This window comes from Eptatretus burgeri, chromosome 4 (assembly GCF_056783735.1).
Source record: "Eptatretus burgeri isolate ZD-2024b chromosome 4, Ebu_testis_v1, whole genome shotgun sequence".
NCBI classification, from domain to species: Eukaryota; Metazoa; Chordata; class Myxini; order Myxiniformes; family Myxinidae; genus Eptatretus; species Eptatretus burgeri.
Window position 1 is genome coordinate 72,921,687 of NC_140964.1, and position 15,380 is coordinate 72,937,066.

General features: G+C 43.6%; 1 protein-coding gene across 4 annotated transcripts in view; it reads right to left on the bottom strand.

Annotated features, from left to right (window-relative positions):
• LOC147028333 (tumor protein D54-like) overlaps positions 1-15,380 on the bottom strand; it is a 58,340-nt gene that overhangs the window by 32,961 nt on the left and 9,999 nt on the right. For 2 of the 4 annotated variants that reach the window (XR_015057518.1, XM_085878647.1), the window contains 4 exons: positions 14,707-15,073; positions 7,796-7,855; positions 277-378; positions 92-106 (listed from right to left, as the gene is read on the bottom strand). Coding sequence is in view for 1 of the 4 variants with exons in the window: in XM_085878647.1 (XP_085734773.1) it covers positions 92-106; positions 277-378; positions 7,796-7,855; positions 14,707-15,073 (544 nt within the window). In the remaining 3 variants the exon portion in view is untranslated. The remainder of the gene's footprint in view (positions 1-91; positions 107-276; positions 379-7,795; positions 7,856-14,706; positions 15,074-15,380) is intronic. The other 2 variants (XR_015057519.1, XR_015057520.1) reach the window with 1 other exon arrangement.

Sequence of the window (15,380 nt, forward strand, 5' to 3'; positions counted from 1 at the left end):
CCACCCAGAGTGAAACGGATTGGGGAAACACACAAAGCACAGCTGTAAGTGGTAATATATATATACACATTTCCAAAGAATCAGCACTTACCCAATGGAGTTTGTTCTGAAAGCCATACAGGAAGCAGAGAAACAATTCCAGGCATGGGCATTAGTCAAGAGAGGGTAGAGAGGATAGAGAGGGGGCAAGAATATGGGGTTGATGGGATGGGAAGGGCTTGTACTTTTTCTATGCGAGAACAGACTCTCATGATGGGACAACAGTGAAATAACTACCGGACATCCCCGAGCTTCCGCGTGATGGTAGAGCCAACGGTAGCCAGGGCTGCAGATGTTCGCTGTCCAGCATGGGACAGTGTCTCCTGAGTCTTCTTGTACCTGACAAAGTAATCACAAGTTCCGACTGCATGAATATTACTGCAGCAAACAGCAAAACAATTGCATCAATAAACTAGAACGGTACTCTGGAAAGCGCATACCTCCGCCAGGCTGAACAGTTTACGTTTTGTATCCCACCGATAGGATGGACCGGAACCAAAATCAAATCAGCTTATTCTTGTCACCGAACCAACTCATCTACAACTTTGTGAAAGATCATGAGAATATATATACATACACATACACAAACACACACATACTACATGGCCAAAAGTATGTGGACACCTACTCGTCCAACATCTTATTCCAAAATCATGGGCATTAATATGGAGTTGGTACCTCCCTTTGCTGCCATATCAGCCTCCACTCTTCTGAGAAGGCTTTCCACTAGATGTTGGAACTTGTTGTGGGGATTTGCTTCCATTCAGCCACAAGAGCATGAGTGAGGTCGGGCACTAATGTTGGGCGATTAGGTCTGGCTCGCAGTCGGCGTTCCAATTCATCCCAAAGGTGTTCGATGGGGTTGAGGTCAGGGCTCTGAGCAGGCCAGTTAAGTTCTTCCACACTGATCTTGACAAAATATTTCTGCATGGACCTCACTTTGTGCATGGGGGAATTGTCATGCTGTAACAGGGAAGGGCCTTCCCCAAACTGTTACCACAAAGTTGGAAGCACAGAATCGTCTTAAATATCATTGTATGTTGTAGTGTTAAGATTTCCCTTGACTGGAACTAAGCAGCCGAGCCCGAACCATGAAAAACAGCCCCACACCATTCTTCCTCCTCCACCAAACTTTAGTTGGCACTATACATTCAGGCAGGTAAGCGTTCGGGCATCCGCCAAATCCAGATTCGTCCGTCGAACTGACAGATGGTGAAGCATGATTCATCACTCCAGAGAACACGTTTCCACTGCTCCAGAGTCCAATGGCTGCTCGGCCATGGAAACCCATTTCATGAAGCTCTCGGCAAACAGTGTTTGTGCTGACGTTGCTTCCAGAGGCAGTTTGGAACTCAGTAGTGAGTGTTGCAACCAACAACAGACGATTTTCCACGCTACGCGCTTCAGCACTCATCAGTTTCGCTCTGTGAGCTTGTGTGGCCAACAACTTTGTGGCTGAGCTGTTGTTACTCCTAGATATTTCCACTTCACAATAACAGCACTTATAGTTGATCGGGGCAGCTCCAGCAGGGCAGAAATGTGACAAATTGACTTGTTGGAAAGGTGGCATCTTATGACGGTGGCACATTGAAAGTCACCGAGGTCTTCAGTATGGCCCATTCTACTGACAATGTTTATCTATGGAGATTGCATAGCTGTGTGCTTGATTCTAGACACCTGTTAGCAATGGGTGTGGCTGAAATAGCTGAATCCAACAATTTGAAGGAGTTTCCGCATACTTTTGGTCATGGTGTGTGTGTGTGCATATATATATATATATATATATATATATATATATATTTTTTTTTTTTTTGCGTTCTGGAAACCGCATTGCTCCAACACCAATAGCAGCTAACATACAGTGGTCCCCAGTCAGTTATTTCATTAATGTACATTCAGATAGTCCCTTCCTTCTTGTCTCGTGGGTCGAACGGGACAGTGCATTGTGTAAATCTCATAGCTAGGTCTGATTAAACTTCTGAACTTCATTCCAACTCTTTCTTTTTAGCTATTCCTGAGGAAAATGCAAGCAAGGGGTCCTCGTGTGAGCCAGCAGGCACTACGCTCAGACACACATTGATAAAAACCACAGCGGTGCCCTTTGTGTAAGAATGCGTCCTCACAGAAGACTAAGGGCAGCAGAAGAAGCCAACAATAAACGCCAGCGCTGCATGGAGCACGTGCAGCACAACGATGACCTCCCACCTACTGTTCAGGTGATCAGAGGCATAACCAACACACCAAATGCTAACAAGCTACAGTATGCATGCGGCGCACTCTTCTTCAATCCAAATCTCCATGAATAATTATATCCAATCCTTTCCCTCAATTTACTGACACAGATCAAGGCTGGAACCATGCATCCCACCGCCTCTGATAACCAGGAACACGATGCCCGATGGTGGGCGGACCCGCGCACTGACCATGTGTACAATGGCAGACTCGCACTCAGCCCGTGATACTTTATCATCGTACAGAACGGGGCACGAATAACACATCTTTGGTTGGGTCTGCGCATGGGGTTACAATAACATATTTCCTTGGTCTTTGCTCACCACGATGGCCACAAATGTCTCCCGCAGACGGCAAACATCCTCCCGCACCTCCGCCACGATATAGCTGCTACCAGGCAGAGGCATGCTGTGCGGCCGGATCGCTTGGGCCAAATCCAGTGGTGTGCTTGGGCACACCACGGAGCAGGCACATTGACCAGCGCCAACTGCGGGTTGCCGGGGCATGGCACGGGGTTCGGTGCAAGGCGATTCATATCACGGAGTTTGGTGCAGCGCGATTCGTGTCACGGTGTTCGGAGCGAGACGATTCCGCAGCTCGGAACCATCTGGCAGGAAGTAAAGTGGAGCCGCTTCCGGTCATGGCGGCTAGCCCATGTGCTGGCCAGGGCACAATCAGAGCGCCTGATTAGGATGACGACATATCGCTTCGGGTCGTCACCCCCGCCCGCACCACGGGATCTATTAAAGGATGGGTCGCGGAACCGCTAGTTGTGGGTCGTTCCTGTCGGCTCGTTCTGTCTGGCTTGGGATCGACAACCAACCAATTTGCCTGCTGACTCCGCCTTCTTCACCACCTCGCCACCCTTCTCCGCTCACTTGCTTCGGACTCTGCCTTTCTCCACCCATTTGCTTCTGACTCCACCCAAGTCTCTCCCTTTATGCCCGACAGTCGCGTCTCATTCTCTGGACCGACGCTAGCTGCACGAAGCAAGAGACGATGCACCAGCTGTCAGGAAGGTATCACTCAGCGGAGCACTCCCCCAAAACGTATTGGTGGCACGATCGGGCAATCGTGCAAGGTATTGAGAGACCGTTCACCTCATCTCCCCTCCTTTTTCTCTTCAGGGTGTGTGTGTGTGTGTGTGTGTGTGTGTGTGTGTGTGTGTGTGTGTGTGTGTGTGTGTGTGTGTGTGTGTGTGTGTGTGTGTGTGTGTGTGTGTGTGTGTGTGTGTGTGTGTGTGTGTGTGTGTGTGTGTGTGTGTGTGTGTGTGTGTCCTGGCACCTGTCCTCGCTTAAGTTAAGATTGTACAAAAATTATATCGGGATAACTATGCTCTGTGTGCTTTTGTAATTGCTTGTATTATTGCCGCACCTTTCACATTTCTTCCTTTGTCTGCTTACACACCACAAGAAAAGCTATATTTACTGTGACACATATCTTTCCTCGCCTGCCTGTAATAAATCCCTTTGTAGAAATGTTCCCAGCTCATTCCTGTCTTTTCTGTCATTGATCCAGCATGGTCCGTGTCCTAACCTAGCCGGGACTTTATTCCCAACGATCCTTCCTTTTAGCCGGTACGTCCTTGGCAGTGTCGCTCGGCTTCATCTGATCCAGTAAAGCGATCCAGTTCGGACAAGGCATACCAAGGGCGTGTCCCCCGGTAATTAGATCACGTGATTAATTAGGTAATTAATCTACCTCATGGAGGATCTGCAACAAAAATCACACAGACAAATACATGAAACAACACCTGGAAAACAGACACTGATCTAGGGAGAAGTGACATCACTTCCCACAGCACTCTGGACACCAGCAGCCACCATCTTTACAACATCACTTCTCTCCACACTCAGCAGGGCAATTAAGGGATTTCCTCCTCCCCAGAGATGTCAACTGAGATGGGGTTTGTTCATGCTCTGTCCTCCAAATGGTGAACATCAAGAAAGGAACCAGCATGCATCATTTTTATAGTCTTTGGTACAACTTGGCCAGGAACCAAATCGAACCATCGAATTCCGAGATCTTTGTGCCATTTTAAAACTATTCTCACATCAGCCGATCTATACACGGTCCATCTGTGTTTGGGGTATTAAGGTGGCCTCAAAAAAAAAAAGCTGGAAAGGTCTTTCTCCACAATATGTAACAGCCGTGTTACATATTGAAACTTAAATCTGCATGCAAAAAAAATGGACAGGTTGGACAATATTTAGTGGTCGCTACCATTTGGATTTTGTTATTTTTTGCATTCGACACAAAAAAACCCGAAAACTTTCAATGCTTTTTTTCAAAATCCAATGAGTTGACAGCGCTATCATGAACAGAATTAATTAGAACTCTCCAGTATCAAAGTGGGCCATATCACCCCACTGAATCCTCGTTTATCCATTAAAAAATAAAACACCGTCACACCCATTATTTATTGATCTTCAGAACTACCTTCATCTGGTTCTTGACAAGGAAGGTCTTCAGCGAGTAGATTGTGCATAGCGCTGGGTGTGCAGAAGCACGGCTCTCCATCAGAGGATCAACCAAGAAAAACGTGGCAGAGCTGAAGCAGCTCTCCATAGTCCTCTAGTGGGGTCTGGCTCTTAATCAGTCCACGTAGAATGGTCATCTCATGATTGCAGGCCATCCGTCACACCATTGAAAAGATCGTCACCAGTGAGCTGGAAGTTAGCTATGTTGATGTCTGGCCAGCTCTTCTGGAAGCGTTTGAAGAGCCCCATCTCAGGCCCATCGGTTGCTCCCAGGGCAATGGAGAACAGCTCCGACAGCACAACTTTGAACATGTGATGGCGGCACACAATTAAGCCAAGCTCCTCGTCCAGGGCTTTCTCAAGGTCCAGGCCAGGTGCAAGTAGCCATCCTCAGCCCATGGTTGGGGGCTGTCTTGTCAAAGACCAGTCCCTGGACCATGAAATTGCGCTTCCAGTTTTCCAACAAGCAGATCCGAGTGCCACTCCTCCACAACATGTATACAATAGCTTACAATGAACCTGGAACACAAATGACCATGATCGAAGAGAGAGACTGACATTGGTGACTCTTTTCCTGGCAGAAGTGATACTCCAGTCCAAAATGGAAAAAAAAAATGAAAATTAAAAAAAATGATATGAAGCTCCGAAAAAGTCGTAAAAGGTTGCGATCGCTAAACATGTCCCGATCTGTCTAATTTTTTGCATGCGGAGTCCTGTTGTCAGATGGAACCTTGTGGAGCGGCATATTTTCAACACTTATTTTTTACCCTATCAGCTTGGGCCACTCTAGGGGATATAATACCCCAGTGAAGGACTGAAACGGTGAATAAGATACTGTGTTCAATATACAGTTGCACTATTCCACCAAGGATGGCTCCAATCCGAGGCTGAACTTGACGCAACATGCAGGAGGCAAACGGTGGGAAAATGCCACTTAAAATGGGGTTTATTAAAAGTAATGAATACGGATGAAAGGGGTGACAGGATGTTAAATATAGTACAGAACAAACCAAGCGGTCAACAGACACAGATAGGAATGATGGGGCACACAAACATATTTACACAGGGGATAAAAGGCCCAACCCAACTATCCTCTGATCCCTCTCTTCCTGTCCAGGCTGGAGTTCCTCAAGGTGGCGTTCTGGGCCCTGTGCTTTTTCTGGTTTTCATCAATGATCTCTCCAACTCTGGAAAATCCTCTTTATCTCTTTGCTGATGACTCCACCCTCTGCCATCCTTCAGATCGGCAAAAAAGCCTCTTCATTCTCTGCAGAGCTGGATAAAATCACAAGCTGGTCCAACACTTGGAACATGTCTTTCAGTCCTCACACATCTCACACTCTCACTATGTCTCTCCGAAAGGACCGTCTGGAACCCCCCCCCTCCCCCCTTTCCATCTACTTTCTCAACAACCCTGTTGAAGAAGTCCTTTCCTTCAAGCTTCTGGGTCTCACTATCTGACATCCATTTCATCCACAGCCTGATGGAGTACTGCTCTCCCCTCTAGGCTGGTGCTCCTGCCTTACACCTTTATAGGCTTCACGCTGTGGAAACCAAGGCTTTTAGGATCATTGGCATCTCCCGTGATGAAGCTGTGTCTTTGGGTCTCTCACATCAGGCAGGTCGGTGGTCGTTCTGTCTTCTACCATCTCCTCTCCAGCCTCTCCCCCCTACTCTGTCTGTGATCTGTCCCCCCCCCCCCTCGATCCCCATCCCCATATTTCCACAGGGTGCTCAAGGTCTGCCAGCAACCCCCTTCTAGTGAAGCTACCAAAAACCAAGAATTACTGCTAACCTTCACGCTTTCATTCCTCTTTTTCCCCATCTCTGGAACAAACTTCCACACACTCTTCAATCCCATTGTTCCCTCCAGGTCTTCAAAACAGCTGTTCACCACCATCACTTATCTTCTCTCATCCAGAACCATGACCTTTTCTACCCCCATGAAGCCTCCCCATACCCACCTCCTTAAAATGTCCTGCTTTCCTTCCTGAAAGCCCCTGTAGTGTCCATTTTGATTACCCTGTGTACCCTGCCTCATCCCTCTCCCTTCCACAGATCTCCTAATGTCTCCACGTCCTTCTGTTTTGTGCTTTCCTAACTCACCTTACTCGTCTCCTGCTGCCTTTGTTATACGTTTTGTGTGTTAGCACTTATACGAGCCTCGACAATGTTTCCAACCCCCCCCCCACCCCCCCCAAAAAATAACTATGGTGCCAAAGATAAATACCAGGACTCGCACACCATTGGCGAATGAATGAGGGTATGAGCAAGGCACGAGCTGGTTGTGTGTAGAGTACAGCCCTTGCAGGTTAGTGTTGTACAAGGATGGCGCAGCACAGGGCAGGTGGATGGCGATGAGGATGAGTATGCTGCCTCTTCATAGGTCCAATTACCAATCCTACTAAAACTCCAAAACTGACACGCTCCTCGCAATCACAGCCCTCAAACTGTGGGACCGCTTCCATGCACGACGGGTCCCTATCAATGACTGCCTATGGCTATGGGTGTGTCATCTTCTGGGCCACCCTGCCCCAATTAAAGTCTTATGCCCCTCTCTCCAAGGCTATGCAGCAGACTTCAACACCATAGCCTGTGGTGCACTGGCCAAACAGTCCATGCTGTTTCTTCCTAAAGCGCAATGCGTTTTCCAGTTGTGGCAATCACGCGATTCGCCTCACCCACCTCGCTCGGAAACTGAAGGTTTTACACAAACTTACCGTACACGGTGTTAAAGTTAACATGCACTGCCTCGGTACACATTTTAAAATACAAATTACTCTGACATTTTCACTGTTACAATAGTAATCTAACCTACGCAAACATACAAACCATACTATTCTTAATACAATCCAGCTATGGATCCCCTCCCCACCCCCTTTCCACATAACATGACGTGGAGCTTCTCAGAACAAACCAACTCAATGTTGCACCACTTCACAAAGCCTAAAGTTAATTCAAACACAATGAACAGGTAGTCAGTATTGTCTACTTCCTGGAAGAAACGTTTGAGGAGAGCAGGCTCCAAACAGCTGTCAACTCACATCTCCGAGTTGCTCACTTTCTCATTCAATGTGCCAAGTGTCTCACTCGCCCTTACATAGCTGAGAAAAAAGAAAGAAATCAGAATGATAAATGTGACCAAGAATATTCATTTTCAAGAAAGTCATGTAAAAATTTTTTTTTTTTTTAAAGTCTCAGACACAACCAGACCGGCATTCAGGAGAGCACATACCTCCGCCAGGCTTAACAGTTTATGCTTTGTATCCCACAGATAGGCCAGATCTGGATCCGGACACAAATCAAAATCGAATCAACTTGTTTTTGTCACATCACCAACTCATCCACGTTGTTTCATCAGAATCCGTCCACAACGTTTTGAGATATTGTGCGACACATCATGTTTAGCCTCATCACTCATTGGTGAAGAATCACTTTAAAAAATTCAGATCCAGATTTGGAACTTTACCAAAATTGAATCAAGTGGTCCTCATCACAAACCCAACATGCCGACTAAATTTCATCCGAAATCCATCCACAACTTTTTGAGATTTTTGAGCACACAAACAAACAAACAAACAAGAAAGATGTTGTGCAGAGTCACAGTCACAAGACAATACTTGGGAAATACCGAAAATAAATTTGACCATAAAAAAACAATTGGTGGTTGAATTGTTTTTTTTTTAATTCTTGCTCATGACCAACTTCACCATTTGATGAAGTTTTGTGAAGATTGCTTTAAAATTGTGAGGTGTAGGCAGTTGACGTACGAACAGACAGACAAACAAGATGCACGTCGTGCTTAGCATGATACTTGCAAAAAAACAAAAATAAAAGTGAAAAATAGCCAAATTCAAAGACAAAGTTGTTAGTGCTCGATGAGCAGCAGTCATCAGGAGGCAGCTGGAAAAGGAGAGTCCAAAACGATTAAAAAACAAAGACCAACGACTATAAAGATAAAATAAAGTTATATTCAGCCGAGATATGTTATGAAATAGATTTTGATTTTAAACAATCATGATTTCCACGCAGCTTGTTGATGCAAAAACAAAAATAACATGGCGTCAAATGCACAATGACAACAAGAACAAGAAAAAGAGCAATCGGAGATTACAAACCCTCACCAGGACTTCTTTTGAGTGGTGTATTTTTATAAGTTTTAGATTAAATCCAATATGGCTGCCAAACCATGTGACCAATGACATCATGTGTGTGGATCTTTTGTTCTTCTACGTATGACCGCCTGTCCATCAAGGTTTCACCTAGATCTGTTCAGCCACTTCAGAGATTTTTTTCAGATTTTTTTTTTAAACAAGATGGCTGCCAAATCACGTGACTGATGACGTCATCATATTTTTCTTCTGTGGACCATTTTATCCTTAGATAACCCTCAAAAATCTTCAAACTGATCGGATGTGGCGTTTTACATATGAAATTATGACATAACGAAGGCACCTATGACGTCATAATAATAGAAAAAAAAATCACATTCCCCACGAGGAGTACATGCTCGGTGCCAAGTTTCAATTTTTTTCCTTGTTGCGGTTTCAGAGATACAGAGGTCCAAAATTTTTCCATTTTTCCAATTATGGTACCATGTGATCTGTGAGGTCATAATTATCACTAAAACATTCTACATGAGTAGTCGCACCAATGGTGAAAATTTTGTCTCGATCCGAAAAGTGGTTGCGGAAAAAAGCATGGAAGTGCTGTGCAGACAAACAAACAAACAGCCAAATGAAAATTCACTCATTGACAACTTGACAAAACAGCACAAAGTAGAATGGCACTCAGTAAAGTGCATACCTCTGCCAGGTGGAGCAGTTCACGTTTTGTATCCCACTGATGAGCTGGATCTGAAGCAAAATCCAATCCGCTTGTTCTTGTCACCTATTCAACTCATCCACCTTGTTTTGTCATAACAAGTCCACAACTTTTTGAAATATAGTGACATATTTAGTTTTTGGCCCTATCAATCAATTTTAGAAATACGGTCTGTGTTGACCTATTGACCTTAAAATTAATTGGAAGTTGAATTCAGCGACCTGAAATGAAAATGCTTTTCAAATTTCAAGTCAATCAGATGAAAATTGAAGATTTCAGAAAATTTGGCCCAAATTGGCCTTTTGGCCCATTTTGACCTATGCTTACCTCAAAATTAATAGGTGGTTAAATTCAGTGACCTGATATGCAAATGTTCTTAACATTTCAAGTTAACCGGATTAAAATTGAGGATTTTAGAAATTTGGCCTATGTTGACCTTTTGGTTGAGATTTAGATTGACCTTTTCACCTATGGTAACCACAAAAACAATAGGTGGTTGAATTCAGTGACCTGATTTGTAGATGAGTCGAAATTCGCTAATGCATTACAAAAGCGTGATAGCCGGTCAGAAAAATCATATTCAAATAATTCCGCTCAATTCGTCACTTCTGGAATCATTTGATACCACATTTTGGGGTTTCACTCATAAACGCTTCCAGTCACTGGAAAACGAAGAAAATATAGAATGTTTGCCAAAAAAGTGGGGTTAACGTGCGTCAGGTTTGACCGAAATATGAGGGGATAAAATGCCGTTTTTCACATAATAGCAGAGATATCATGGCCATTACGGGCTTCTTCATCGGAAAACAATGACGTGGTTTGTGCAGTGCCACTAGGCACAAGTCTATAGCGTCATTACTTCTGTTGTACCTCGTTCACGTGACCCGCAGGCAACTTTCACGTGTGTAAGAAATTGACCTGCATCATCAGTTTCGTCAGGTATTGTTTTGCACGATCAGCCATCAATTGAGGCGATCCATGCAGATCAGTATACTACAATTACGATGTAATACATATAATTGATATCTTTATTGCAATGCAGCTAAATAGTAAAGCTTATCATCATTAATGCTCCCCCGTGAAACTTTGACGGACACATATTACGCACGTGAACCGAGGAAACATCGCTCCATACGAGCAATTCGTCGATCTTTCCGGCGAAACGTGTTGCAGAACAAAGGATTCTGAACATATTCACTGGAGGAAAGGCGATTAATATTCCAAGAGACGTATGCAAGTACGGCTACTAGGGGTATGCAAATGCGTTCTACGCGGACGTCACAAAACTAGTGCATCGGAATCAACGTTTTTCGGAAGCAGATATGTAAAATCGGACAAACGATGAATTTCGATGCCGCGCACTTTATTACGGACATGTCCTACGATATGCAACTACGTAGTGGGAATAGAATATTCGACACTAGGCAACGGTATCCAAAAAAAAGAGGCAAAATTATAACGTACCGAATTCCATGAAGGCAATGTAACACATTAGCAAATTTTGACTCAGATCCTTTTCAAATCTCAAGTCAATCAGATCAAAATTTAGGATTTAGAAAATTTGGCCCAAATTGGCCTTTTGGCATATTTTGCACTTTTGGCCTATTTTTACCTCAAAATTAATATGTGGTTGAATTCGCTGATCTGATATGCAAATGCTCTTCAAATTTTGTAAATCGAATGAAAGTTGAGGATTTTAGAAATTTGGCTTATGTTGACTTTTTTGTCAATGTTGACCTCAAAATTAAGAGGTGGTTGAGTTCAGTGACCACATATACAAAGTCTTCAAATTTCAAGTCAACCAGATGAAAATTGAGGATTAATAAAAAAATTGGCTCAATTTGGCCTTTTGGCCGATGTTGATCGCAAAATAATAAGTGGTTGAATTAATTGACCTGATATGTGAATCCTGTTGAAATTTCAAATCAATCAGAGGAAATTTGAGCATCTTAGAAAATTTGGCTCAAATTGGCCTGTTGGCCTATGTAGACCTTTTCGGTCGACCAAATTTTTGGAAGCTTTAATGCGTGACCGTCGCAGAGTCAGTGACTTTAATCTCTAAAAATTTCAGGACGATTAGTAGAGCGGTTTGGGCCGGAGGCAAGCGGACAGACAAACAAACACAAACACGCACGCAATTGAAAAATCACTCATAGAGTGACAACTTGGCAAAACAGCAAAAAGTAGAATGGCACTCAGTACAGCGCATACCTCTGCCAGGTGGAACAGTTTTCGTCTTGTATCCCACTGATGAGCTGGATCTGAACCAAAATCCAATCCGCTTGTTCTTGTCACCTATTCAACTCATCCACCTTGTTTTGTCAGAACTCGTCCACAACTTTTTGAGATATAGTGATATATTTAGTTTTTACCCTATCTATCAATTTTATAAATAAGGCCCGTGTTGATCTTTTGACCTTAAAATTAATTGGTAGTTGAATTCAGCGACCTGACATGAAAATGCTCTTCAAATTTCAAGTCAATCGGATGAAAATTGAGGATTTTAGAAAATTTGGCCCAAATTGGCCTTGTGGTCGATGTTGATCTCAAAATTAGTAGGTGGCTAAATGTAGCGACAATTATGCAAGTGACCTTCAAATTTCAAGTCACTTGGATGAAAATTGACAATTTTAGCGATAATTAAAAAATTTGGCCTATTTGGGGTTGACCTCTTGGCATATGTTTACCTCAAAATTAATATGTGGTTGAATTTACAAACCTGATGTGCAAATCCTGTTCAAATTTAAAGTCAATTGGATGAAATTTGAGCATTTTAGAAAATCTGGCTTAAATTGGCCTATTTGCTTCTGTAGACGTTTTTGGTTGACCAAATTTTATGAAACTGCAACGCGTTACCTTCGCAGGGTCGGTGACATTAATCTCTGAAAATTTCAGAGCAGTCGGTTGAGCGGTTTTGGCTGGAGGCGAGCAGACAGACAAACACACAGCAAAACACACAAACACACACAAACATACTTGTCAAAAAAAATCCAATTTTTTGCCAAGTAATGAAAACAAACATAATAAAATAAAAAATAAAAATCACTCGGTGACACTTGGCGAAGCAGAACGGCACTCGGTAGAGCGCATCCATCCGCCAAGGCTGAACAGTTTAAATTTATATTTGCATCTGAATCTGGATCTGAACCAAAATCGAATTGGCTTGTTCTTGTCACAAGTCGTCCACAACTTTTAGAGATATCATGTTCTACATTCGTAGTTTTTGGAAACATCTCTCAATGGTGACGAATCACTTGAAAAATTCTCGAATCCAGATTCAGATCTTCACCAAAAATTTTTTTCGCCAAGTGACAAGAAAGACGTCACGCAGAGCACGAGACTTGCGAAATCCCTAAAACAAATTTTATCTTGAAAATAATTGTTGGTTGAGTTCAGTGACGTGATATGCAAATCGTGTTCAAATTTCAAGTTAATCGGATGAAAATTGAGGATTTTAAGAATCTCACCCAAGTTGTTGAGCTCAAAAATAATTGGTGGTTGAATTCCCTGACCTGATGTGCAAATCCTGTTCAAATTTCAAATCAATTGGATGAAAATTGATTTTAGAAATTGGACAAAGTTGTTGACCTTTCGACCTCAAAATCAATAGGCTGCTAGCTTCTCCCGTTTGGTAAAGTTTAGTGAAGATTGGTTTCAAATTGTGACCTGCAGGCCATTGACATGGACAGACAGACAGAATCATAGACCAGCCCAACAAATATACTTGCGAATCTTCGATTTCGCAAGTCACAGACAGGGGTGAAAATAACCATTGTCCAACGCAGATGGTGGAGGTAATCACTCCCTCAGCACAAAGTGCTCTACACAATTGGCAAAAAAGTGAAAATGAACACTCAGCTCTGAGGACTGAAAAATAAATAAACTAGAACGGGCACTCAGTAGAGCGCATACCTTCGCCAATGCTACATTTTGCCCCCCTCCCCCCAGAAACCGTTGATTGTGAGGGTATTTAATCCCATACCACATCTGCCATCTCATGTGTGTTATGATGGCTTAAAAACATTAAATTTCCTGCTGTTTGACACCGATTCACATACATTGTACAATTTCTGTATGAACTCCCTGACGTTTTTGGGTGTCGGTGTCAAGTCAATCTGATGACAACTGGTCACATTATAAGAAATTATTTTCTGGCATTTTAGGGGCATTTAGCACACACGAGTTTCTGTTTTTCTAAATAAGTTATTTATTGTGAACAAACAAACATTCATTGTACAAAAATGACGATTTTGACCTTTTCCTGACCTTGACCTTTGTACTCTTAATTTTGTAATTTATATTAGAGTGTGGGGAACACAAGTCAACATTTTGGTGTTGGTTTCATGCAAATCGGATAAGAATTGACCGCGTTATGACTAAAACCGCACATTTTGCAATGTCGTGACCCCCCTGACCTTTGACTCCCAACCGCTAATAAGGGGTATTACGTCATTGTGTCATGTCACATATCACAAGATGAGGCATTGAATTCTGAACATTTTGGCATTAGTTGCATGCAAATTGGATACAAATTGACCGTGCTATGGTAAAAAGACGATTTTGACCTTTTCATGACCTTGACCTTGACCTTTCACCCGATCGCTCCCAAAATCTAATCAAATGGTCCTCGGATAATAACCAATCATCCCACCAAATTTGCTACGATTCAGTTCAATACTTTTGAAGTTATGCGAATAACAAACAAACAAACAAACAAACACACATATATACACAAATAAATAAATAAATACACAGCGATCAAAACATAACCTTCGCAACAAAGTTTGCGAAGGTAATAAATATATATATATACAACCACTGGTAGCTTACCTGGGTCCTGTCCTAATGTTGTAACCCAAATTTGGTAGCATTGCGAGTGGTGGGTCTGGAGAAGATATTTGAAGAAATTTACTAAGTCGGCCATTTTGACTTCCTTAAAATCATGTGACCGGAACGAGCTTTACAATCCGCATTTACTAGTCAGGAGCGGAACGTCGCTTCTAAATTCCAGCCTGGTTGGCCCAGCGGTTTGGCCGAAGTCGAAATAGGAGACGGAAGGACAGACGGACGGACGGTGCATGATGAAAATACCTTATCTGGAATTCCAATAAGCTAATGATAAAACACTCACGCAGTGGATGCTTGTACATCCTGCAATCCTCGACTGAAATTGTCCCGTAAGCCGCTGAATACGGTCAAACCCAACTGACTCTTTATATCAACGAGGCGGCTCTCCTTGGCACCGAGAACTTGACGCAAAGTTGCAATTTCGTCCTCGATGCGTTGCAATTCTGCTTGCAACTCAGCCTGCTTCTCAGCAGACAATCCCTGTGGTGGTGGTGGTGGTGGTGGTGGTGGTGGTGACGGCAGCTGTGGCAACGGTTGTTGTAGTTGTTGCTGCTTTGGGGGTAGTGGTCCACTACCATCAGTCCCAGCAGGTGCATTGTGGGTGTCGAGTGATACTTCCACTTTGTTCTTTTCTGCAAAATCTGTGTGTGCTGGAGATGGATAAGCCATAGTTTAGTCGAATGTGTTGCCAATAAGATCCCCGAACAAGACTCCAATTGAAAGTGTCCCCCCCCCCCCATTCCAATTGCAAAACATAGCATCATGACAATCTGATTTTACGGACAGGGACAGAGTTGGAGAGGGGAGAGGGGATAGGGGACAGGGGACAGTGACGGGGATGGGGAGGGGGAGGGGAACAGCGACAGGGATGGGGAGGGGGAGGGGAACAGCGACAGGGATGGGGAGGGGGAGGGGAACAGCGACAGGGATGGGGAGGGGGAGGAGAACAGCGACAGG